Below are 25,641 nucleotides of genomic sequence, written 5' to 3'. Positions count from 1 at the left end.
GTATTATTGGAACTTTTCCAGATTTGGTCACACTGCCCTTTACACTGTTTTGGTTTTCGTGAAAATGTCCACATACTACTTTGTTATTGTGGGGCAAAATGATAATCCCATTTACGAGAAGGAATTCAGCACCGTGAACAAGGAACTAAGGGTATGTAGGCCGGGGCAATTTCTCATGAAATCGAGTAAATACTTTCTCCTTCTGCAGAAAGAGGACCACAGACACCTCACCCAGTTTATTGCCCATGCCGCCTTGGATTTGGTAGATGAGCACAAATGGAAGACGGCCAATATGCAACTGAAATCCATTGATAGATTCAATCAGTGGTTTGTTTCGGCCTTCATCACAGCCAGCCAAATAAGATTCCTCATCGTTCATGACAACAAAAACGACGAGGGAATCAAGAACTTCTTTAACGAGATGTATGACACGTATATCAAACACTCCATGAATGCCTTCTATCGCATCAACACACCCATTAAATCTCCGATGTTTGAAAAGAAGTCGGAGATCTTTGGCCGGAAGTTTTTGTTATCCTAAATTTGTTAAAACCTGTAGCCAATAAGTAACTGTTTAATATAAAACTTGAACTAATTTAAAAGAATAACTACTCTTCACTCTGTGAATCATTTTTGTTTTTCAGATCATACTGTTGAGAAGACCCGCAACCATTGAGTAATCTAGTTTACATTTTATTTAATTTATTTAGAAAAGCAGCCTAGGTTAACATTGATGGACTTGTTTTATTCACTTTTTACTCAATGCGCCCTCGAATCAAATCTAAAACGATTTAACGCCCGTCTCCAGACGACAGTCCCAGACTGGAGTAAATTAGATGTGTGGGTTGAATAGATGAACAACGCATGGAATCAATTTGAAACTAAAGCAACAAAATATACGGAATTTGTAATGGGTCTTTGCAAAGAAATCTCTTGGTGGTGGCGAGGAAACCGTCCGTCCCGCAGCTTAGTGCTTCTTGTTCTTTCCAGAGCGCTCGTATTTGCTCTTGGACTGGTGCCACAGACCCAGAGGAATGGCCAGGGAGGGCAGAGTCATCACGGCGAAGGCCACCCAGTCGAAGAAGTGGGAGGAGAAGCGCTTGTTGTACTCGTTCAGGTTGACAATTCCACCCTCACCGGGCTCAGAGCTGACCGCCAGTTGGAGCTGCAAGAATTGTTGGGTATTAGGTTGAATATTCTGTACAAAATATCGGTGGGTGTATAACAGATAGGCAATAGATTCTTTGATGAACTGGTAACGGGCATTTTTACAAGTCTGATTGTTGTGTATGCATTCACTTATTAGTTAAGAATATTTTAAACTAAATCATTTTAGCATGCTTGGGTAGAGATTTCTGTAACACTGAGATTAGATAAGATTCTTCAGGGCAGACATCTAGATGTGATGCCCCTCATTCAGCTATAACTCACCGTCTCCGACTCCTCGACAGCCTTGTAGGACACCTCGGCGGCGGTGAAGTTGAAGTAGCCGAAGGCCTTGGGCCTCACCACCAGGACATGGGTGAAGTTGGTTTGGGGAGCGATCCTGTCAACCACGGCGGTAGGCTGTCCTCCAACCACATCGAAGGCCTCCGGGTGGAAGCCAGAGTCTACCAATCGCACCTTGGTGGCGGCACCGCTGCCCACGTTGAAGATGGTGTAGCGCACCAACAGGTCGCTCTTCTCCACCAGGTACTTGTTCAGGATCTGCTTGGAGACGAGGAGACGGGCACGGGTCTCGTCCTCCGACAGGCAGGTGCTAAACACCGCGCACAAGGCGAACAAAGTCAGCAGGTGCTTGAACATTCTGCAATAACAGATAATATGATTTATTTTCACGTTTCACTTTTTTTGTTGACGTGGAAGGGTCGCCGAAAAACGAGCGGCACAAAAGGGCGACCACTTTTCCGGTGTAGTTTCCAGCCATTCACGCATCATTGCTGTTCCATGCGCACGTTTAGCATATACGTGCACATTTTAATTCATCATTTAACTACTTACTTTGAATTTGGTGATTTCTTTCTCGAGTATTTCAGTGCAACTAAACAGCAGTCGTAGCAGGCAGCCGCTTTCTCGGTTCGTGACGTGGAATGGATTCGCTGTCAAACTTCGTGCGTCAGTGGTGCCAGGGCTACATCAACATATCGATGTATCTGCTGGCTGTCGGCAGTATATTAATACCAAAACCATAATATTTTCGTCGGTTATGAACTCACACAACTAAATTTTTTTCTGAAATTTCTAAGGTTTAATTCATTTTTTTATCAGAAGTTTATATTTTTAGTTTGAGTTAGTATTGACTTGCCACAAAGGTACACACTAAAACCTTTGCTAAATTAAATTATATTGAAATCGGTTTCAGATTGATTTCTACAAAGCTTAATTTAGCTTTAAACTAAAAATTAAGACATGTTTTTTATTTTGTATTCATGTATTATTTAGTATAAATTTAAATTGCATGCAAAAGCAGTAAGACAGTATGAAATTGTAATTATTTTTGAATTTTAATTATTTTTGAATAGCGCACAACTACTCGAGGAGATTCGGCAACTCCTCGCCCCAGCGTCTGTTAATACGATGTTAACAAGCAGCAGCTGTTGTTTAAAACACTATAAACAAATGTAAACAAAACTTTTTTTATGCCTTTTATGACTTTAACTAATGCTTCGCTAAGCGCTTTTTAGATAGTTAGTCATTTTATCTGGTTTTGTTTGTACATACATTTGTATTTGGCATACATTTCGATTAGAACAGCTGTTAGCCGGCACCCGGGAATGCCCTTGAATGACATTGCACCCTACATCAAGGTACTCGGCCTCTCAGTTCGCCAATGCATCATGATAAAATTACCTCAAATCACGATAAAGAAATGAAATTCAAGGAGGCAACAGTTGATAACTGGATTAATGGGTTATTCAACATTTTAAAGACACACCCCCAACACTAGATTACGACTGACTAGCAGCACGCACCAATGATAGAGGTTATCTTGATCGCCATGACCGAACCGATTTGGCTTATCAGTGGGAGGCGAATTTCGCTGTGCTATGCTTGACACTCAATTTTCATCGCACGCAACCGCGGTTCAGTCGTCCAGTTGGAATTCAGCCAGCAGCCGGAAAACTCCAGTGACATGTCGCTAACGGTGGAAATTGTTGCCACAAAGCCCTACGAGGGTCAGAAGCCAGGAACCAGTGGATTGCGCAAAAAGGTAAGGTCTTCAGATGGAGGAAAAGCTCGCACTTGCATTTCATAACTTCTGAAATCCTTTCCGAAACTCAGGTTAAGGTTTTCACCCAGCCCAACTACACGGAGAACTTTGTCCAGGCCATCTTGGAGGCCAATGGAGCTGCTCTGGTTGGTTCCACCCTTGTAGTCGGTGGCGATGGGCGTTTCTACTGCAAGGAGGCTGCCGAGCTAATTGTACGGCTATCCGCTGCCAATGGCGTCTCCAAGCTGCTGGTGGGTCAGAACGGCATCCTGTCCACCCCCGCCGTATCCAGTCTGATTCGTCACAACAAGGCTTTGGGTGAGTTCAATGCAGGCAGCCTGTGCTCGTAAAGATTTTAATTGATAAGATCTTCACACAATCAACGGGTGGCGGCTGTTCGTTGACAGAGGTCCCTGGGGTCGAATAATAACTATGGATTCAATCGGTTAACAGAGAATTGAATCGGGTAAAATTGGTTTAGGGACTCGGGCAATAGCAAATTAGACCACCTTTTTATAAAGTTGTATACTAATTTGAAATACAAATTTGCTATCTATCTTATATTAACAAAGGAGCATATGTCAAGCTTACATTATTATTTCGCAATATATAAGCAATATTGCAAAATCTCTATTATCTTAATAATGTCAAATATTTAAATGAAAGCTTTTGTACTTACTCAAACATTTTATCCACAATAATGGGCGCCTCTTTGGAATATAAAATTGTTTTAGAATATGCACGATTTAAAAATGATTTTTTAAACTTTATAGGCGGCATTGTTCTGACTGCATCCCACAATCCCGGTGGTCCAGAGAATGATTTCGGCATTAAGTTTAACTGCGAGAACGGAGGACCTGCCCCGGATGCGTTCACCAACCACATCTACAAGATCACCACCGAGATCAAGGAGTACAAGCTAGTGCGCAACCTGCAGATCGACATCTCAAAGGTTGGTGTAACCTCGTTTGACATCGCCGGAAAGCCCTTTACCGTGGAGGTGATCGATTCGGTGGCCAACTATGTGCGCCACATGGAGGAGATCTTCGACTTTGCCAAGCTGAAGGACTTCGTCAGTGGCAAAGCCACTGGAAAGCCTCTGAAGATGCGAATCGATGCAATGAATGGAGTAACTGGCTCTTATGTGCGGGAGATCTTCCTGAACCGCTTGGGTGCCACTGAATCCTCGGTGGTCCACACCACTCCACTGCCCGACTTTGGTGGTCTGCATCCTGACCCAAATCTCACATACGCCAAGGACCTGGTTGATACTGTCGCCCAGGGAGACTATGACATTGGAGCTGCCTTCGATGGAGATGGTGACCGCAACATGATCATTGGCAACAAGGCGTTCTTCGTAACTCCCAGCGATTCGCTGGCAGTGATTGCCCACTACCTGGAGGCCATACCGTACTTCCAAAAGAATGGTGTTCAAGGATTCGCCCGCAGTATGCCAACTGCATCCGCTGTGGATTTGGTGGGCAGAAAGTTGGGCAAGGAGGTGTTTGAGGTTCCCACTGGATGGAAGTACTTCGGCAATCTCATGGACGCCGGAAGGTTGTGTCTGTGCGGAGAGGAGAGCTTTGGAACTGGCTCCAATCACATACGCGAAAAGGATGGCATCTGGGCGGTTTTGGCTTGGATCTCTGTGATGCAGCACACAGGTAAAGGCATCGAAGACATCCTGAAGCAGCACTGGTCTGTCTATGGACGCAACTATTTTACCCGCTACGATTATGAGGAGTGCGCTTCCGATCCTTGCAACGAGATGGTGGCCACCATGGAGAAGACCATAACTGCTCCAGAGTTCGTCGGCAAGTGCTATTCCAGCGGCGGAAAAACCTACAAGGTCAAGGAGGCCGACAACTTCAGCTACACAGATCCCGTCGACAAGTCAGTGGCCACGAAACAGGGTCTGCGCATTGTGTTCGAGGATGGCAGCCGCATTGTGGTGCGCCTCAGTGGAACTGGAAGCTCGGGAGCAACCGTTCGGTGAGTCACGATGAGATTTAATCAAATAATTGCGTTCAATATTCGATGAATTGTGCCTTTTCAGCTTGTACATTGATTCCTATGAGAAGGAGAACGTTTTGGGTCAGGCCAGCGTGATGCTGAAACCCTTGATCGACATCGCCCTGGAGATCTCTCAGCTGCCCAAGTTCACTGGACGCAACGCACCCACGGTCATCACGTAAAGAGTTCCTGTCGGCGAAGGAACACTGAGATTACCAACCCATCCAACTACAATCTCCACTTGTACCTCAGCGAGGCATTTCCTTGTTATGTTTTCGGATTTATTAAAGTTTGTGTAGCCCAAACCTGTTGGCTAGTTTTCATTTTAGCGGTGTGGATAGATACTCGTACTCGCTGAGTATCATATTGGGAATACGCTGCTCCAGAACTCTGAGTGGCAAACGAGCAATGCGTATGAAGGCTAGCAGAAAGTGCAGGGCGGTGATCACCTCGGGACCCAGGATTTCTTTATCCCTAATAAAGAAATAGTGTATATGATCTTATATTCCTGGATTATCTTGTATGTAGCGTACTTACAGTAACTGAGCCTCCGATACAGTCACCACGTACTGACTCATATAGGATATATACAGCATCTTGACATTTTTGTGGAACTGCTGCAAGATCGTTACTAGACCCACAATAAAAGGCACATTATCAATGTTATCTTTGGCTGATTTTGGCAACAGACAATCGGTAATCGTGGAATGCTGCATACGACCCAAATGGGCAATGGTGAAAAGAAACATGAAGAGGGCCATGTTGTGGGTGTTCTTTGTGATAAGGAAGACCTGCTCCAGGGGCTCAAAGTTTCCCGTATAGAGTAGGGTTTCCTGCAGTTCAGTCAACATGACCACGCCCTTTTCATCACAGAGATCCTTGCTGAGGGACAGTTCTAATAAAAGTGCTCTGTGGGCGAAAGAGATTGGAAATATATAAATATTGTTAGGATATTATAGTTTGACTTACTTGTTCAGGGTGTCCGCCGTGTTCTCCAGCAACTTGGCATCACATTTACTGCTAAAGCTTAGCTCTCCTGCAATTTCTCTGCGGAGCAGCTGCTTCTGCCCAATGCACAAAACCCAATCCAGCAGCGTGGGCCACACTTTCAGCCATCGTTGGGTGTAAGTTTGATAATACTTCAAAGGCTGCTTGGATACCTCCGGAGTTGGGAAGTCCCTGGCCTCCAATTCCCGAGTCAGAGTCGCTAACGTATCCACCCACATACGATCCGAGGTCAGGTTACGCTGTAACCGTTCCAAGTTGCGCTTTAACTCATCAGCCAACATGTGAGCGTAGATTCGCTCCAGTCCCACCATTCCCGCCGGAGCCAACGCTTCTCTAAGTATCTCAAAGAATCCAGAGCCGGCAAGAACTTCATGGTGAGGAGCCTTCTTCTCATACCAATTGCTCTTTAGATCCAGAAAAATAGTTTGCTTGGGATCTGTGCAGCGCAGAATTTCGTGGGCCAGGCGGCCAATGAAGTTGTTAGAAGGATCTCCCAGCAGCGGTGGAAAGTTGGGAATGGCAATGATCTGACTCTGGTGCTCCGATTGAAATTCCTGCACTTTGTTGCGAAGAAAGGCGTTGCATTCCTTCTCCACATTGTAGTTAATAATGCGCTGCGATTCCTCCAGCAGGATTCGAAGACCCTGAACTCTTAAGTAGTCCTCTATATATTCGAAGGATCTACGATATCCCTCTATTGTTTTCGCCAGAGCTTGCAGTTTTTGTTGAAGGAGCTGCACAGGAGTCTTGCCTTTCTCGGGCGTGAATATCAGGCCCAGATTGTAGGCATTGGCTAGATGATTTACAAGCTCCTTGCGTATCCCATCCTCCAATAGTTGTTTAGGATCCAGCTCGATTACTCCCACTAGAGTTGTTTTCATCATAAGAATTCCCTTCGTGAAAACAGCAATGGATTTTGTAAGCTGAGCCACCTTGGCCCGCTCCTCGAACTGGGCATAGTCCTTTAAACGCTCCTTCTCTACTTTAGTGGGAAACTCCTTAATAACATTCGTAAGGAGATAGATGATCTTAGCCAGAATACTGAACATGGTCTCTGGAACAATTTGCAGAACGCGGCGCAGAAAGTTTGCAAGCTCGGTGCTGTAATAGTTTGACACAGATACCAGATCCTCGCTTCTGGCCTGATTGATCCGCATCAGCGGCACCTCCAGGGTGCTGGCCAACTTGAGAAACACCGCTCGTATACCGATCACCGCCTGCGGATGCCTTTTGATGTGTTCCTGCATTGGAGGAGTGAAGTCAAACTGCAGTAGATGCCAAGCATAGCTGAAGTCCGTGATCATCTGGATGTGAATCTCAATGTCTTCCTTCAGGTTTATTAGCTGTGCCATTCGATTGAGCATGTCCCGCGTCTCCTGCAGTTGTTGCTTCACCAGCATGTTGGAATGAAGGTTGTGATACTCCTGCACATCGTCCAGTGCTTGCATTATCTGAATAATCAGTCGTCCAGACTTTTGCGGCCTGCTCAATTCCAGTTTTTGGAGACGTCCAGCCACTTCGCCAAACCATTGCTGCAATTGAGGATTCTGCTCAATTTTGGACAAGGGTCTGGAGCCGGCAAAGGCTTCACTCAACTCCTTGAGCCTTTGAATGGCCTCCTCTCTGCTTTTCGTCCAGCGCTCCTCTTTAGTCTGCTGAATCTCTGCCAGGAACTCCCGCACGCTCAGCTCCATTTGGCTGCAGTTTAGCATTAGGTTATACAACGTATTCCGATCGAATTGTAGTTCCTGTAGCACACATTTCTGCACTTGACCCGGCAAAGTAGCTGTGTGAGCAAAGATGAAAACCTCCCTTGAGGTGTGCAGGCAAAACCAGCGGAGCAGGACATTGGATTGCCTCATCAGGAGTATGATTTTGTTGGCGTGCTCCAAAACAAAGTTGTCATTTAGAACTCCTTCACGAACAATCTCCTGGGTTTTCTGAGTGATCTTGCCCAACTGCTCATTTTGCTGCTGACAGAGTGCTTTGATCGCCGGTGGACTTACCACATTCTCAATAGCAGATCGAGCGGCTTTAAAATCCAACCAGGCATCCACCAGATTCACTGTCATGCCCATGTACACGGATATGGTCCAGTTGTCGCAAAAGAACTTGTCCACAATCTCGCGCATCTGGGAGCCTTGGGAATGGAGCACTTTCGGGCAGAAATACAGGCACACATACAGCATGGCCGCCTGAGTAGACAGAGCCGTGGAGCGATGGGCGGGATGTGGGTACAGGCTTAGTTGGTTGTATATATCATCGCACCGCAGGCGAGCCACCACTAGATCCACGAAATTCTCATCGAAAGGGAAGCGAGAGAAGTAGGCCTCCGGGTATCGGGGAACCACAAGGCTCGCAGCTTTAGCGCCTGCCTGCTTGCCACCCAAACCGAGCACTTTAGCGGCAATCGACGGATGAACATAGCCCGTAGATCGGAGCAGGAGACACACATCATGGATATTACTCTCGTCTCCGCTAGGCGTTGCATCTCCTCCACTATACCGATAGTAGGCGATCAGCAGACGTTCTCTCACATCTCCCGGAATGTGAAAATCGACCATGAGGAGTATCACACCAAAGAGATACAGGGATTCGCAGAGCAGCTGGCGACCCTCCTCCTCCTGAAGCACCGTCTCCAGCGTCTGCTGTATATAGTAGCCAGTGTTCAATTCCTCGATATATTGCTGGAGATCGGAGGCATAGTGATGGATGCTCTGGAAGGCCAGGTAAAATCGTGTGATTAGCGGAAGCTGGGCACGCGCCTCATCATCCAATTCGGTCAGTTCCTGGAGGAGATCAGGGGGTTTAATACGGTGTGGTGTCGGGAATATAAACATCACATTACCGGACTTTGTTCGATCCTCCTCTCGTGATCCTCGGCTATCTTGAAGTAGCTGAAATCCAGAATAAGCTCGCCATATTTCGCCTTATCAGCTTTGTTGTCCAATCTGGGGAGGAGTGGTCATCAATTAATCAATAATTGCAGGTTTTTAATCTATGTTACCTATAAATACTGGGCACGTAGTCCTTGAGCCGCAGGATCTCCGCTATTATAGAATTACCCACCGACACTATATTCAGAAGATTCTGCCCACAGGCATTATTGTCATCCAGAAAACTCATTATGCATTTCCTTGATTTCTGTGATTGCAACAAGTGCCTCTCTGGAGAAATATAAATTTCTATAATCACATTATATTATTTCATAAGGTTTACTTACTTTAAATTACTCTACGAATTATGTTATTGTTTATATTGACTATTCATTTAGTCATATCAATTATTTTTTGCACTAGTGTCTTATCTGCAGTAATCTTACTTAAGTCCGGTCACACTATTTTATTGCTATAGAGTTACCATAAACTTCGAAATGTTGGCGCATAAATTTGAAGTGAAAAACTGATGATAACAACCTATGAGGTACATAATTTATCAACAGTCACTAAATTTATTGAAAAGAGATCTGAATAGTAGAATAGAATAGTAGTTCTATTGTATGGATTAATAAAATCATAATATTGGCTTAATAACTCTGTTCGATGCATTTGAATGCAATAATGATAGGAGATCTAATGGCTTCCGACTTTAGTTTCACGATTTCAATTTTAAAATTAAGAAAACATGTCGTAATACGACATTAAAAAAATTGCCAATTCGTTATGTGTTTCTGGTTGAATCCAAACGTGAATTTGGTTCTATTTATTTTGTGTTAGATTTTCATTCTATGGGAGCTACACAAAGTTTCTGTAGGATTAATTAACATAATAAATGAATATAAAAATATCAATAAAATTAATTAATTCAACTACATAAATTGTAATGATTTAACTAGCTAATTAACTGAGATACCGTTACATATTCCATACGACATAAAATAATAATATGCAAAAGCAAACACTGCGCACTAAAATAAATTCTACATTTTCCCAGCTAATAATTCTCCGTGCTCAGTTGAAGTTTTCTGAATTTTTTCTTTTATTTTTTTGCTTAATGTTAAAACATAATAATAATAATATATATGTATATATATATTCAGTTATATGCCTACCAAACTATGCGCTGTTTACGGTTGCATCTGCATTTTGTTTATCATATTAATTTTTACACACAAAGAATTTGCTTAGAATGGTTCCACTTTTTGCTTAGTTTTACTGAATTACATCAATTGTTGTCAATTTATTTGTTATAATTTTTTTATGGGACTCTATTTTACAAGATTTTTCGAGCTAATTGTATAAAATTTGTCTATTTTGTGTGTAGTCCAGATTGGATTAGGGGATTTACGGATCTATGGAGCCTAATGAACCGCGATTCTTGATGGATGAACGAGCGCCACTAATAAAAACATATTTTATTTCGGTGTGCCAAGTTCTCTGCGCTCGCATCGCTCCTTGCCATCGATAATTTGTTAATTACGTTTGCGTTTTTACCTAGTTATCTATTAGAAAAACCGTAGCCTAGCATGTATTTACAATTTGTTGGGTTTGTTGTGGTCTTGCCTAACGATTGATTTCAGTTTATACATTATAGGTAATTAAAAATTACATCTTTTTTAAACAACTAAAACTAATTCAATGGATGTTTAAATGGATAGTTTTCGGTTCTTTTTCTGATGTATTCTTTTGTTTTGCTGTTGCTGAACTTGTTTCGATCTAGTTGGTTTTAAAAACCTTTATCTGTAATTCGGTTTCGATTTCTCTTCGCTCGCGCTTGCGTTTTAGCTTAATATCTAGGAATTATGGTTCGTTTTCGTTTAACAAACTAAGCTAAATAATTAAATATTAATAATTATGTTTATATCGTTTAGATAAGGCCGTCAATGCAGTTGATGCAAACAGTATTATGTTACAAATTACAAATCAAACGCCCGCTGACTGCGCGTTCTCTTTTACCTTCTTTTACTTTCCTCTCTATTATTTTATTCTCTTCGTTTACTTTACGTTACTCTGGTTTTGTTTTGTTTTTGGATTGGTTTGGTTTAAGTTTTACAGAGAATTTATTGGAAAAATAAACGAGCTTTAAATAAGGCTTAAAATCAAATACGATTAGAATTTAGGATTTATGTAAATAAATGTAAAAATAGAAATTAAATAGAGCCGCCTAACTAAAAAGAAACAACAACAGGGGACACGCGACGCATTTAAAGTTGAGGCTAAAATATATTGCAAGTGGATGAAATCGTAGAGCTGTATAAAACAACACGACAGTCCACGGAGGAGGAGGATCGGCGAGGAGAAGACGGTGCGATTGGTGGGCAACAGCAGCGATCACTTGAGGTATGTCTTGAACAGCATGGAACTGCGACAGAACTCCCGCTCTTGCTCCATGTAGAAGAGCATGTCGCGCAGGTTCACACGTTTTATGCGAGGCCGTAACGTCGTCGGCGCAGATCCCGAGCTGCTTAGCACTCCGCCGCCACTTGAACCCTTTTTGGATAAACACATCTTAATTAATAGCCGTTCTGGCAGTCAACTAGACTAAATTTTAGACACTGTCTTTAGGTATAAGTGCACCATACATACCGCTCCCGAACTGACTGTTTCGCCGTCCAGTTTCAGCTTTTTCCGAGGTCCAATCGCCTGCAGCGCCGTCAGATTGGCATCTCGTTGACGCAACTCCTCCATTTCGGCGCGTTGCATCTCCTTGGCCTAAACAACAAGAGAAGGACTTAAGTAAACGGCTACAGGGAAAGGCGATTGCGAACACACCCTCGCCTTCATCTTGGCCTGCTCGGGATCTTCCACCCTCGATCGTGACTTTGCTGCCCTCAGCAGCATCTCACGTTCCAGTTCCTCGTGTCGCTTCTGCTCGGCCTTGTCCAGCTCCTCGAGGAACTTGATCTGACCGCGCACATCCTTGGCGGGCTCGTAGCGTGGATCCAACTGTAAGAAATAAGAAATCAATATTTTCATTTGAACATAAAACAATTTCCAACAAACCTTGATGACATCAATGCGGTGCTCCGCTATCACAGCCAACTTCTCAACGATGTTCTTCAGCCGCTCCTGACAGGCGTGCGATATCAGAACGGCCACATCCTGCGACGGCTCATCCAGTCCCGCCTCCGAAGTAATTGCCCGAATTCTGGCTTGCAGCGAGGGCAGATTGAGAAATACCTCATCCTTGCAGGATCGAATCTGCGTGCCGATGTTTTCCGTGCAGCCGAGAATCCGCTGCGACTCCTCCGCCAAGTTGACACCTCCCATGGCGGCAACATCGTTGATATCATCGTCACCGTACATCGAGGACATGGAGCTCTGCTGGAAAAACGAGTTGGCAGCGGACCCCGCTGCTCCGCTCGATGTGTTCAATTTGGCGTCCATTTCCATGGCGTCGCGTTTCTTTTTCCCTATCGCCTTGTTGATCGCAGGCGGCGGCCTTGCCATCGTCTTGGCTCCAATCGGTGTGAGAGATGCGTTGATCCGCTCCATGTGCGGCGGATGCAGCGACGGCGCCTTGATCTCCACCAGTTTCGCTTCGAAGTGATTGCTGTTGTGGTTCAGCGAATTTTGCATCTGCTCACGGGCTCGAAGAGCTTCGGGAGGAAGATGGACTGTGGGTAGCGATGGTATGGGCAGCGTTGTGGTCGAGGCGGAGTTCAATGTAGACAAAACAGACAGCGTGGGCGTAGGCGGTGGTCCACCCGAGATGGCAGCCAGCGAAGGTGGATGCAGGCTGGGCGTAATCGCTTTGATTTGCGTCTGTCCCACCTTGACGGCAGTGAGTTTGTTCGCGGTGGGCACACTGTTTGGCGGACGAGTGGTGGCCCGGATCTGGACCGATCCCGTACGCTGCAGCTGAGCATGCTGCGGTCCACGTATTTGCACAATGTTCTGCAAATTAATATGTAAATAATATGTTTATTTTATATTGATACATCAGTTTTCATAAAATAAAAATGTAATATATAAAAGAAATAAATGATAAGAAGTTAAATGCCAACTTACCGCCTGACCAGGCACCTGCAACGAAGGTATCTGGGTGCGAATTCCTCCAGTGTTGACGAGACGCGGGGCCGTAGGCAGCCGAATATTCGGCGGCTGCTTCGATATCGTGGTGTGGCCAATGGTGGGTCGTGGCGTGCCCAAGGCATTCGGCGTTATCATACGCACCTGCGTCTGTCCAATGGTCGTTGTCTGGCTAGGACCGATCGGACGGATTTGCGCTTGGATTTTCTAAAACAAATGGAACACAAATGAAACCAATTCACAGATAGCTGAATGGCTTGGACGACTTACAGGCAACTGTTGAGAGAGTCCGGCCAGGCCAAGAACGTGCTGCGGCGGAGGTTTAATGCCTTCGATGACCAGCTCCTTTGTGTAGAGCGCTTGTCGTAGCAGAGGCAAACTCTTCTTAAGGAATCCAATCAAACACGGCTGCGGGCTGGCGTTGAGCAAGCGCTCCAGGCGGTCACAAAACTCCTCCGGCTCGACATTCGCATTGACCAGCTCCTGGATGAGGGTGCGCACGTTTTTCTCCACCGGCTTCGGTTCCCGTGTCGACAATTCGATTAAATTGGCTAGAAACTTGCGACACTTTTCTTTGGTATTGCCCTGCTGCGTCGTCGTCGCTGCCGTCGTAGTGCTGACCGCCGTTGCCGTTCCTCCCGCGGAGCTAACATTGTTCACCTGCTGCTGCTGAGACTGCTGGGCCGGTATTGTTTGAATCTGCGTAATGTGCGGCAGTTGTGGCGCCTGCGCATTTAGTTGCGTCAGGTGGGGCGGCTGCGATGAGTTTGCATATCCACTGCTGGCCACCGAATTGACAATAATGTTGCTGGTGGCGGTCGTGTTGGTCATAGACTGCGGTAGAAAAATGGAAAAATAGTAATCAGCTTGTTAGGATAAATGAAAAATCATATATAGAAGTGCAAAATTAAGACCAAAAAGCGTTAGAATAATTATTAAAAATATTTCATAGCGGAATAAAGATGATGATGGTTTTTTTTTTCAGGATGGAGTTTAAGGTCCTGGTCTCCAAGTATGTGTGCAGGGGGCAGAACTATGGCTGGGGCATGGATAATGAGGTGAACTGGTTACAATACAGTAAAATGCCCCATGGAGCAAGGTTAATTTTGTTCGAAGCACAAATATATTTATTTGTGAAAATCCAGTGGGTTATTAACATTTAAATACTCAACGTTTGATAAATGAAAAGCTCTTTGAAAAATAAAATTAATTGATTATATTGAATACTCTAGAAGAAATAATCGCGTTGTGAAGGAGTGTTTGTTATTACACGCATTATAATTTTCTGAGATCTTACTAAGCATTGCCATAAGGATTTGGGTTAGAAAATATTTATCAAGGAAGAAGTTTTCGGGAATTAGACAACAGTCCAGCACACATCATTGGTACTCCCGGTGCAGCCCGATAGCCAGGCCTATTTCATGATGTTTGGCCTGGAACAGCAACTCGTGTACAGCGCATTTAACTAAATCGAATCGAAATAAGGAGTATCGAAAATACACAGACAGTTACACAACGCAGCATGCAGTACATTTACACATATATAAATATATATATATATATTATATATGCTATCATATATGAAAGTATTTTGGATAAATCAAAATGAAGTGTTCGATTGTGACGAACCAAAACGGAACTGAAGCGTAGGCGTAGTTATATATAAGTTATATAAATAAGAAGATCAAATCCAAGTGCATAACAGACAAAGGAGAACAGAGGAGAGAAGAGCAAAAAATATGTTCGAATAGGAGTATATCCTGCTAGCTTCTGTTTACGTTTTGCTTGATCTTTATGGTGGCTGCCACATTTGCGGCAGCTGCTGCAGCAGCAGCGGCAGCGGATGCCTGTTGCTGTTTCTGTTGCTGCTGGGCCTTCAGATGTTGCTGCTGTTGGAGCTTCTGCTGCTGCTGTTGCTGGTTAGTAGCGGGTTTGTTGTTGTTGTTGGTAGTGGTGGTGGTGTTGGTGGTGGTGGTGGCATTGATACTATTATTGTTATTATTGCTGGATGGGACTGTGGATGATGTACGGACAATCGTTTTGCGCAGTGCAATACTAGTGCTGGCGGTTGTGCTGGTTGCTTGTTGCTGCTGTTGCGATTGTTGCTGCTGTTGCGATTGCTGCTGATGTTGTTGTTGTTGTTGGTATCTACTTACAGCTGCAGCCGGCACAGTTTGCAGACGAATCTGTGTGGTTGTGGGATGGTTTGTGGTGCTTGTCGTGTTGCTGTTATTGCTGGTGTTGGTTATAGTCTGTGTCACCGTCGGCGGACCCGTCGTCGTGCCCACGCGCAACAGCTGGAATCCGTTATCCGTCTTGACCAGCAATGCCGGGGTCTGACCCGTATTAAGTGTGCTTAAAGTTATCTAAAAGTAAAGAGAGAAGACAGAGAGACTCGGTTTTCATCTGCTGGAGCATGGTGTGTATGGTGTATGGTGTGCGTGAATGGTGGGCTGTGCATATGCGTGTTTGTGAGGAGCGTGGCTGGGTTAGGGAGCTTTGTGAGTTAGTATGGAAGAACCCACCACAACAACCGTAGTAATAGCAACATTATCCTTCATACTCACCGATGGACTCTGCGGTCTCACGCCCGCCATGTGGGAGTTGATCACCACACGACTGAGCGGGTTGGTGGGCACATTCTTCTGCTGCTGCTGTGACGGCGCCTGGTGGCGCATGCCCACCACCACGCCTGCCGGCAGCATTGAGTTGAGCATCGGTTGACCGGCCTGGCAAATACGCAACATAATCATTAGACTATCAATTCATATTATCACATTTTCAAAGTCTATTTGAACCAGAGGATGCATTGAAAGGTTTTGCGGGATTCTAAATTAGCCTACATCATGCAGCAGTTGACTTAATCGCTCGGCAAAGGACCCCAATTAGTGCAGATTTGATTCTCTCTGTGCTAACCAAATTTGAAGGCGTGTGATCTACTATATTTTGTTCTATTTGAAGCGAGCATTGAAAGCAATAGTTCTACAAATGTAATGGTTTGGATATTGGTGTAAAATAAGGTTTCTGTTGAGTGTTTTTGAACAGTTGTTAGGGATTCGATCTTTGGGAAAATTTTCGGCATTGGGATAAAGTATTTCAAATTAAAGATGTCTTTTATGGTGGTTAAACTGCTTTAAGTTCCAATGAAGTGAATTGATATGACATTCGTAAAAAAAGAAATTAATTTTAATATAATATAAAAATGAGTAAAACAAACTCTAACATAAGTTTCCGATTTCACATTAATGTTCATAGGATATATGCCTGGAATTAAGGACTTTTTTAAGCGGAAAATACGTTATAAAGCCTGGGACTAAACCCATTTGGATAAGGATAAGGGAATTTCGGGCAGCGAGTTAGACAGATGAAAGCATAATAAAAGTATACAACCAAAGTGTGTGCGGCCACTACTATCCGATTCGAGCGAGGAATTGAGGGGGTTTTGATTGGGGATCAGATTTGGACGAAGTGATACGCCCGAGTTGCGATCGCCTAGCGCCCGAAGAGTGGGTTTAGCTTTAATATGGATACCTGATTGATGGTCTTGGTCATGGTTACGATTCCTGCTGGTGCACTTGAGACTAGACCCGCCGGCAGGGTGACAGCATGGTGGTTGGATTTAATAACTAGGGTTTGTGTTTGGGTGGCACCTACGGATTGCGTCTGCTGCTGTTGTTGTTGTTGCTGTTGTGACTGCTGCTGCTGTTGGACATGATGCACCTGTTGAAGTCCCTGATGCTGACCACCGATCCCCGCCTGGATCGTCTTGATGGTGGTGGTGTTCGGCAGCTGGGCCGTGGAGATGACCGCGCCGGGATTGCCGGCAATGCTGATGGTGCCATTGGGCAGCGGCTGGCTGGTGAAGGTGATGCGATTGCCGGCAGCTGTCTGGCTGGTGTTCATCGTGCTGTGTGGTGTTTATGTTATTGGCGAGTGTGTTCCTCCTATTCCACTGACTTCTGTGTGTTGGTGTGGGCGAGCGATCCTGTTCCGATCAACTAGTTGCGCACATCCTGTGTCGGTGTTGGCGGAGTTGTTGCATGCTGTGCGCTCCAGAAGCGAACTGCAATGCAAGGGGAGGCGCTTTTAGTATTTATACAAGATTCGGCTCGAGACGGTGGAGAAACAGGTAGGCGGTGGAGGTGCTACCTGACCGCCGGCTACCTGGCAGACGTGCGCCAGAAACCAGATGCTGCGTACACCTGGATGCCGCGCACAGGTAATCGCATTCACCTTGGCCAAAAAAGCGGGTGCTCCGCTGACTTGGTGCTGCGCTGGCTCACTCGCACTCGCCTTTGCCGTCACTGTCGTCGGCCTTTCTCCTGGCGCATCCGTTGCAGTCGTTGTCGCGTGTGTGTTATCTCGCTAATTCGCTGCCTTTTGTTTGCTTCGCTAAGCCTTTCTACACTTTTCCCGATCGGCGGGTTTTCCTGCGCACACACACACACGCGCGTGCTCGCACGGACTGATTGTTGAGCACTGGAAGAATGCTTTATTTTGATTATTTTGATGTACAAAAAATTTGGCAGCTACGGTGCCAGAACGCCGCCATTTTCACGAATGCGCGTGTAAAGCGAAAATCGAGGGTGGTGGACGTTGCCAGATAGCGTGCGAAAAACACGTAACCAACGATCTGGCAATGCCGCGCGTTTATGCGGGTGGCGAGTGTGCAATATTCGTGAATGCACTAAATTTAAAAAAAGTTCAACTCGAAAGTGGAGCACTTAAAAGTTGATGATTTTTATTAGGAAAAATTCATATTTTTCGAAAAGCCGCATAAAAATATTTAAAACGAAAAGAAATCGAATGCAACTTGTACATGGCTCGAGTGGCAATATGGAGCATCGTGCCAGCCATAGTATTAGTAATTTCTACTTTAGTGGCCAGCGGGTGGTGGCATAAACCCAAGTCCGTGTCTGTGTGACTGTGTGCGTGTGTTTCAGTATCAGTTTTGTACAGCCTGCAATGTCGGGGGAAATTTTCTAGGCCCTGCGGCAGATGCACTCACTTTAATTCATTTTGCGTTCAAACTCGGTGCACTGGGGCGCATTTTAAACGATTTCCCGTTGCGTTTCTCTGGCGATTTAGCCGAAAACCGAGTAAATATTGTTTACGGACCGCCGAGGTACGGACGAGTTGTGCAGTGTGACCGTTGGTGAGAATATCATCGTGTGAAACGCGATACCAAAAAAAAATACTAGAAAAGAAGTAGTGACTTGGATAACATGTTGTCGATTTTCATAGTCCTGTTGCGCACATTTTCAAAACCAAAAACGTTTGCTGGCATTTTGATGCCATCAGATTTATACCGCATACCAAATTAATTCTATGGTCATTAGTTTTTATATGGGTAATAAACCAAAATTGATCCCTAAAATGAATTCATTTTAATGCATTCGAATATGAAATATTTTAAAACCTTTGAAACTATTATTAGGGTACTGCTTAAAGCTGAATGTTAGGTAATTGCCACAGCCTGTAAGCAACATGAAATCGATTCCAAGTCTTTCATTCCTTTAATGTAAGTTTGAAGAATACGGTTAAAAATATTATTATTTTTTATATTTTGCCGCTGTTTGCTCATAGACTTAATTCATATATATTCAAATGAAGAGGTAGTACTTTGTAACGTCCCATCACCAACGTGACGGTATTTTTTGTTAGTTTTCGGTATCTGAGAAATGCTAAACTTCAGCACAACAACGGGCAAAAGAATTCAATTTAATACAAAATCTACAAATAGCGGTCTTAATAAAAAAGACCATACCAATTGTAATATTTAAAAAATTACATTAAATAATAATAATAGTGTAATAGCGTAATGGTATATTTCCCAAAAACTTCGAAAGATAAAAAGTGGTATTTGTTTCAAGTCGGGCTCAACATAGTATGATTATCCGAATACGCTGCGGTCACACTAGTACCGGCCCATATAGACAGAAGAAAAATTTTATTTAACCGATTTCAGGTGATTGCCATTTGTATTAACTGTAATTTAGCCATTCGCAACTAGAGATAAAGTGACGTTGGAAAAGAGATCGCCACGTGTGCTTACTCGCATGTGGGCCAGACACGCGAAAAGTGCGTCCAAAGCTGCAGGGTAAAAATCGATAGAGAAAAGCAGATGAAAAGCGGATGGGAAAGTGGTGGGGGAGCTCCTTTTTCAACATGACGTGACTAAGACCACTTTGCTTTTACAGCTATAAACAGGCTATTACGCGGAAAGCACATATAAATTCCCGAATAAATCCGCATTCGAAGTCCCATAAATATTGACAGTCAGTCGGCTAGGACAGCTAATGTAAGTAGAGCACTTGGTGGGGATGGGGGCAGATACAAAATGCAAATGCAAATGCCATTGGTAAACTAGTAAACCGCAGACAGATTGTCAAACAAATTCGATTTTCGTAATTGCAGCACACCGACAATGGCCAACAACAACTACGCCGGGTTTAACTACGGCGGCACCCAGTACAATACGGGCCAGGTCTCGTACCCGGCGGTAACCAATGCCACCTACGCGAATGCGGCCGCCTATCAGAATGCCGCTGTGGCCGCCGGACAGGGTGGTTACGCCGGAGCAGCAGGAGCGGGCGCTGGCGCCCCCTCTGGCCCTGGGGCGGGGGGTTACGGTGGCTACGGCGACTATCGCAGTGCCATGCAATACGACGCTACCAAGACATTCTACCAGCAGTCGTCGGCCAGCTACAACGCCTCCGGTTCGACAGCCTCGGTCAGCAAGACGCACTACTCCGCTCCGCCAGTCAAGAATCAGGTGAAGGGCAAGATGGACAAGTCTAATGGTGGTCCCAAGCCCCCTAGTTCGGCTCCTCCGGCGGGCAACAATTACAGTGGCTATGATACAGCGCTCTACAATGCGGCAAGCATGTATGTGGCCCAACAGCATCAGGGCAATCCAAACCAAAAGCCAAATGGCGGCGCCAATAACTGGTATCAGCGCAAGATGCAACCCACCATACCAGGAGCACCGGCCATAAGGGGTATGCGTCCGAAGGCACCTCCACGTCCCCAGCAGCTGCACTACTGCGAGGTGTGCAAGATCTCGTGCGCCGGACCTCAGACCTATCGCGAGCATCTGGAGGGTCAGAAGCACAAGAAACGCGAGGCTTCGCTAAAAATGTCAGCTAGTGCTAACAGTGCTACACAAAATCGTGGTAACAACTACCACTGCGAGCTGTGCGATGTAACATGCACTGGTACGGATGCATATGCCGCCCATGTGCGGGGAGCCAAGCATCAGAAGGTGGTCAAGTTGCACCAGAAGCTGGGCAAACCCATTCCCTCGGAGGAACCCAAAAAGATGGGCAAGATCAACTTTGTGCCCGCTGCTGCTGGCGGAGCTGGTGTTGCCAAGACCGAAGGCGGCGCGAACGAGAGCGATGCAGCTGGAGATCTTGATGATAATCTGGACGATTCGCTGGGCGAAAACTCGGACAACATTAAGCCAGTGGGCGGCGAGTATATTGAAGAGGTCAAGGACGAAGAGGGCAAGATATTGAGCTTCAACTGCAAGCTGTGCGATTGCAAGTTCAACGACCCGAATGCCAAAGAGATGCACATGAAGGGCCGTCGCCATCGCTTGCAGTACAAGCGAAAGGTGCAGCCAGATCTAGTTGTCGACTTCAAGCCCACTCCTCGCCAGCGCCGCCTGGCTGAGGCCCGTGCCAACCGGGCTATGATGTCCTCGCATCGCGGCGGTGATGATCACGACGGCGGCTACTGGGAGGAGCAGCGCAACCGACAATACAACGAAGAGTATGACTACAACAACTGGATGTCGCGCAGTTTCGGAGGTGAGTTATTATATACCTTATAATCCTTGGGCTGGAACAGTGCACTAGTTTATGTTGCCACAATTTAAAAGCTATAAGATAAATAACATTTGTCTATACAAATAGCTTGGAATTAGTTCAGTTTATTGGCTGTAACGTAAAAAATTCAATAATCAATATAAACTGCAACATATTTTAAGTATTCAAGTGGAATAACATAAAATTGGAACACGGCTAATTATTGTGAGCACAAATATATGTATATTTCAAATTACCATTGCAGGTGCCCAGCGCTTTGGGCGCATGGGCAATGGACCGCCGCCGCACTTTGGCATGATGCCCGGCGGAAATGTTCGTCGTCCGGAAAGCACTGATGATCGCCACGCCATTGCCCGTCACGCCGAGATCTATCCGAAGGAGGAGGAGCTGCAGACCATCCAGCGCATCGTCTCGCATACCGAGAGGGCCCTAAAATTGGTCTCCGATGCCCTGGCCGAGCAGCCCAGCGATGCCGGAGCGGCCAATAAGAAGGACAAGGCTGACAAGCCGTCGGAGAAAGACGGACGCGACAATCAGATCTTCTCGTTCCACAAAGACGCCGACAATGGTGGCAATGTCGTGCGCATCCTGAAGGGAGTGATGCGAGTGGGCTACCTGGCCAAGGGGCTGCTGCTCCACGGCGACAACGCCGTCGAGCTGGTTGTCCTTTGCGCGGAGAAGCCGACTTCTGGTCTTTTGCAGCGTGTGGCCAATGTGCTGCCCGACAAACTCAAGGAGGTGGCAGGTAAGTGAGGAGATGTGGCAGCTGCCATCGTAGAAATTGCATACCACTATTCTTGAATGACATTTTGGTTGTCCTAATGAGAGGAACAGAAGAAAACTTTTTCCAGAGAAATGGCTTGAGTGATAAATGCGGCTGAAAAGCATGACTGAATCATGATCAAAACAAAAAGTACATAAACACGTTCTTAGCTTGGCCAATTTCACACTGACCTGCGCAGGTGAATTTGGCCAAATTGGAAGCGGCTCAAACTAATCAACTAAAACTAATGAGCGAAAATAAATCGATTTTCGGAGCGCTAAATATGCAAGATGAACGAACGCAACTCACGATACGTTCGCATTCGCTATTCATTACGTACCTTCACGTTCGACGGGCAATTTGTGTGGAAAAAGTCAGCAAAATAAATCAAATTTAACTATATAAAATTATTGTACATAGAAACTAGGACAACTAGAGTTGAGCCCTGTTGTTGCGGTGGATATAGATTGCCACGCCCGCCAAACCGCGCCCAACGCCCCAGCCAACATAGCAACTAATTGCGAATAAAAACGTATTTGCCGTTTTCAGCTTCTCTCTCTGCAGGATAAGTTTCGAGCCTCGAGCCTTGAGCCTTAGCCTAGAAGCTCTGTGAGTCTAGAGTCTTGAGTGTGTCGTTCAGTTAGCCATCTGTAGCTGTAGCTCAGCCCTCCCAGGTTGCTCCTCTTCCCGCACGGCTGCTGCTGCACTGCTCCGCTCCACTCCAATCAAATCACCACCAGCGGATCGTCACGGTAACAAGCGCGGACTCGGTGCCACAAGTCCAGCCTCCTGCAGTCTAATGTGGTGTGGTGTCCTTGATGAAACAGTCAAAACCAAACTCTTTAACCAACTGAAATTCGAACCAAAGGAATATATTTATACAAAGTTTGCGCGCCTTCGTTTCGATTCCGGATGAAACTTTGTGTAAATAAAGTCCTTTGATGGCCTGGCCAAGAAGTTGAACAACACAACAACACGCCAAGAAGCAATGCGATTGATCCACACACGAGACGCGATTGCCATATGCAAATGCAAGTGCTTGGGACAAAATTGCAGCGCCGATGTGCGTGCTGTCTGCCTCATCTTTCACTCGAAACCAAGCAAATATATCTATACTCAGTAATCTCGTATACATATATATATGTCCAAGCGGCCGAATTGTGTGTATCAAACTTGATTGTCCAATATAGAAAATCTATATTACATATATCTAATAATGCAAACAAAAATTGCGACCGAAATTTGCGTTGCGCACCGCGAATGGAGAGTACTGAAGACGAGAGACGTCTGGTCGGTCAACGTATCCCGCAGCCATAAATTTCGTTCAATATTTTAATGCAAACTAACCAACAAAAGAAATCAAGATAATTCCGTTAAATAGTTCAAGTCGAAATTCAGTAAAATACAGTGAAGTGCGCGCTCTAAGTGGAATTGCAACGGGTGGATGACGCCGAGTCCGAGTCTCGAGCTTGCAATTCCGTTTACGAGTCCCCAAACGGAGATACCGATCCCAGCACGCAAGTCGAACGAATCTTCTGTTTGCTGGGAGCCGAGCGAATACGAGGATCGTGGGAAGAAACAAACATTATTCGTGCTTTTCATACCGTGCATCAAGTCCCCATTTGAACAATATCAATATATATATATATATCTATATTCAATTGTTGCTAATTACTATATTACAATGTATACATACGTGTATTTTGCGGGCCCACACTGGAATTTCGTTTCACCCACAATGTTTGTCTCTTTTTCCAAGTCGAATCTAGTATTTCGATGATTTGAGCTTCTTGCGAAAACGTCTTTGTCATGTTTTCCTCCATTGCTCTCTTGATTTCAGGCGATACTCAGGTCAATTACCGCGTGGAGGTCAACGCCGAGGAAGCCGCCCTAATTGTGCTGGATGAGTCTGTTTCCGTTAAGATTACCCTCACCTCGCCTTTGCTGCGCGATGCCAATCCCGGGGAAGCTTCCACCAATGATGAAGGTGAGGGCGATTCCGAATTCCTGGCTCGTGAGCCCTGCCTACGTGTAAGTTTCGCCAAAAAGCAACTAACAAATTCATTAACTAATTATGAATATTTGCTTAGGCTTTGGCTGATTTGCGTCACGCCAAATGGTTCCAGGCTCGAGCGACAGGCCTCCAGTCGTGCGTCATGGTCATACGCATCCTCAGGGATCTGTGCCAGCGCGTCTCTTCCTGGCAGTCGCTACCCCAATGGTCTTTGGAGCTCCTCGTAGAGAAGGTCATCTCGTCGGCTGGCTTTCCCATTTCACCCGGTGACTGCATGCGCCGCATCATGGAGGCCTTATCGTCGGGCTTTCTAATCAACGGACCGGGCCTACTGGATCCCTGCGAGAAGGACCCCACAGACGCTCTACTCGACTTGACCAAACAGGAGCGCGAGGATCTCACTGTGTCCGCACAGCTCTTCCTGCGCTACATTGCCTTCCGCCAGATTTACAAAGTGCTCGGCATGGAGCCGCTGCCGGCCATGAAGTTTCCCATGCGTCCATGGCGTGTCAACCGCAAGCGACGCAGGTCATCGGGCAAGGCAGGTGGTGCACCAGGCACGGAGACCGAGTCCAATGACATCGATGAGACCGGCTCCGATGAGAAGGTGGCCAAGAAGGAGGGTGCCGGAGTCACTCCTGCCAGCACCTAAGCGGCGAGAATAGGTTATATACACGTAGTCGGCTACTAATATTACAATTTCTCTCAAGATAAATGCGCGACCAGGCGTCACTTAACTATAACCAACTCTAATCTGTACACGAGTATTCAAACCGATTGGGGCACAAGTAGCTAAGCATGTCCAACATGTTGCCCAATCGGCGTTTAGTGAATCCCAAACTACCCCAACTTTAACTAACAATATTTAGTGGATCATAAAACTTGTATTTTTCTAGCATTAGTGCAAGGCAAGGCAATGTATTCAGTTTGAATGTGAACATTATGCCCTCACACTCATATACACAAATACAAGAACGAAGCGGATTTTAATAAAACGTATTGAACAATTATAATGAAATTATTTTTTTAATAAAGATAAGTTTAATTCATTCACGTAACTGGAAATCTTATTTGCAGATAATATAGTGATCAGTGATAATATTCTTTGCTTTATAAATAAGTTTTAATTGAAATTAATTAATTAATATTAATTTATATATGATATATATTTTTGAAGGAATTATAAGTAGTTGTTCCACTTAGAACAACTTTTCTTAGTAACTGATGGCATATGTTCAGCGGAACGTTTAGAGGATCGTGGTCCTGTGTTCCTGGTTTTCTTTACGTTCATAGAGATTGCTTCGGAAAGTTCTTCGGTTTTCCTAGGTTCCTTTGCAGAAATATTGGTAGTTTCAATGGGATTATCCACATAGTTTTCCCATTTATTTGTTTTCTTCTGAGGTGTGGTGTTTTCCTCTTCTTCCTGGCAATCTTCCTCCACTTCGAACTGCCGCTTTGCCGTGCGGAATAAGCCCGTGTTCAGGCTTTCCTCCTGCATTCCGCGCTCCAAGTTGAGATGCTGCACCTTAACCCGGCATTCCGCTGCCGATCCTCGAAAGAATTCCTTGAGCAAGCTTTGCTTTTTGCGGCAAATTTTACACTGCCATGTGTTTGCCTTTTTCACGAAGTCCACCTTGTTTAATTTGGTATATATTTAGTAGTAGTAGTAGTTAGTGAGTTCTAAGAAATATTTAAATTTTTTTTGCACTCACCTGGTACATTTTGCATTGAATGCATTGTACCACGCGAATTTGCTGGGACATTTTTCAAATTTGCAAAAAGCCAAATAAACAGACCAGGGATGGAAGCCAACAACACTGCAAACAGTG

General features: G+C 45.2%; 7 protein-coding genes across 16 annotated transcripts; 3 read left to right on the top strand and 4 right to left on the bottom strand.

Annotated features, from left to right (window-relative positions):
- Positions 1-31: 31 nt before the first annotated feature.
- LOC6605879 (probable trafficking protein particle complex subunit 2) lies at positions 32-608 on the top strand. The gene is made up of 2 exons (XM_002030657.2): positions 32-151; positions 209-608. Exons 1-2 carry the CDS (start codon positions 65-67, stop codon positions 539-541), a joined length of 420 nt encoding a protein of 139 aa, XP_002030693.1. The 5' UTR covers positions 32-64; the 3' UTR covers positions 542-608.
- Positions 609-690: 82 nt separating this feature from the next.
- On the bottom strand, positions 691-2,111 carry LOC6605878 (translocon-associated protein subunit beta). Its single transcript, XM_002030656.2, has 3 exons — positions 2,002-2,111; positions 1,432-1,807; positions 691-1,165 (listed from the first exon to the last, which is right to left on the bottom strand). The coding sequence occupies exons 2-3, from the start codon at positions 1,804-1,806 to the stop codon at positions 968-970; spliced, it is 573 nt and encodes a 190-aa protein (XP_002030692.1). The 5' UTR covers position 1,807; positions 2,002-2,111; the 3' UTR covers positions 691-967.
- A 961-nt stretch (positions 2,112-3,072) lies between these two features.
- Positions 3,073-5,529, top strand: LOC6605877 (phosphoglucomutase). The gene is made up of 4 exons (XM_032717591.1): positions 3,073-3,211; positions 3,283-3,529; positions 3,985-5,203; positions 5,268-5,529. Exons 1-4 carry the CDS (start codon positions 3,134-3,136, stop codon positions 5,404-5,406), a joined length of 1,683 nt encoding a protein of 560 aa, XP_032573482.1. The 5' UTR covers positions 3,073-3,133; the 3' UTR covers positions 5,407-5,529.
- Positions 5,484-9,543, bottom strand: LOC6605876 (WASH complex subunit homolog 5). Its single transcript, XM_002030654.2, has 6 exons — positions 9,456-9,543; positions 9,240-9,399; positions 9,081-9,183; positions 6,194-9,021; positions 5,762-6,133; positions 5,484-5,698 (listed from the first exon to the last, which is right to left on the bottom strand). The coding sequence occupies exons 2-6, from the start codon at positions 9,356-9,358 to the stop codon at positions 5,545-5,547; spliced, it is 3,576 nt and encodes a 1,191-aa protein (XP_002030690.1). The 5' UTR covers positions 9,359-9,399; positions 9,456-9,543; the 3' UTR covers positions 5,484-5,544.
- Positions 9,544-9,895: 352 nt separating this feature from the next.
- Positions 9,896-18,349, bottom strand: LOC6605875 (transcription initiation factor TFIID subunit 4). Of its 8 annotated transcripts, none has more exons than XM_032719462.1 (11): positions 18,212-18,349; positions 17,437-17,693; positions 16,735-17,266; positions 15,771-15,932; positions 14,982-15,569; positions 13,474-14,037; positions 13,183-13,410; positions 12,175-13,068; positions 11,944-12,117; positions 11,758-11,883; positions 9,896-11,661 (listed from the first exon to the last, which is right to left on the bottom strand). In XM_032719462.1, the coding sequence occupies exons 3-11, from the start codon at positions 17,104-17,106 to the stop codon at positions 11,503-11,505; spliced, it is 3,267 nt and encodes a 1,088-aa protein (XP_032575353.1). In that variant the 5' UTR covers positions 17,107-17,266; positions 17,437-17,693; positions 18,212-18,349; the 3' UTR covers positions 9,896-11,502. The 8 variants fall into 8 exon arrangements, with proteins under 8 accessions (XP_032575353.1, XP_032575354.1, XP_032575355.1 ...); XM_032719463.1 differs by having other exon boundaries at positions 17,437-17,682; XM_032719464.1 differs by lacking the exon at positions 17,437-17,693.
- Positions 18,350-19,061: 712 nt separating this feature from the next.
- LOC6605874 (zinc finger RNA-binding protein 2) lies at positions 19,062-24,830 on the top strand. 3 transcript variants are annotated; one of them, XR_004361870.1, is made up of 6 exons: positions 19,062-19,171; positions 19,404-19,504; positions 19,621-21,017; positions 21,280-21,780; positions 22,348-22,550; positions 23,639-23,724. XR_004361870.1 is itself a non-coding variant. In XM_002030652.2 (6 exons), the coding sequence occupies exons 3-6, from the start codon at positions 19,631-19,633 to the stop codon at positions 24,462-24,464; spliced, it is 2,655 nt and encodes an 884-aa protein (XP_002030688.1). In that variant the 5' UTR covers positions 19,064-19,171; positions 19,404-19,504; positions 19,621-19,630; the 3' UTR covers positions 24,465-24,830. The 3 variants fall into 3 exon arrangements, 2 of the variants coding, with proteins under 2 accessions (XP_002030688.1, XP_032575360.1); XM_002030652.2 differs by lacking the exon at positions 22,348-22,550 and adding an exon at positions 23,889-24,830 and having other exon boundaries at positions 19,064-19,171; positions 23,639-23,829; XM_032719469.1 differs by lacking the exons at positions 19,062-19,171; positions 22,348-22,550 and adding exons at positions 19,210-19,303; positions 23,889-24,830 and having other exon boundaries at positions 23,639-23,829.
- A 129-nt stretch (positions 24,831-24,959) lies between these two features.
- Positions 24,960-25,631, bottom strand: LOC6605873 (MRN complex-interacting protein). The gene is made up of 2 exons (XM_002030651.2): positions 25,525-25,631; positions 24,960-25,445 (listed from the first exon to the last, which is right to left on the bottom strand). The coding sequence occupies exons 1-2, from the start codon at positions 25,573-25,575 to the stop codon at positions 24,993-24,995; spliced, it is 504 nt and encodes a 167-aa protein (XP_002030687.2). The 5' UTR covers positions 25,576-25,631; the 3' UTR covers positions 24,960-24,992.
- Positions 25,632-25,641: the final 10 nt, after the last annotated feature.

The sequence above is a fragment of the Drosophila sechellia genome, chromosome 3L (assembly GCF_004382195.2).
Source record: "Drosophila sechellia strain sech25 chromosome 3L, ASM438219v1, whole genome shotgun sequence".
NCBI classification, from domain to species: domain Eukaryota; kingdom Metazoa; phylum Arthropoda; class Insecta; order Diptera; family Drosophilidae; genus Drosophila; species Drosophila sechellia.
Note: the sequence above shows the minus strand (reverse complement) of the source record. Positions and strands in the feature narration are given on the sequence as shown.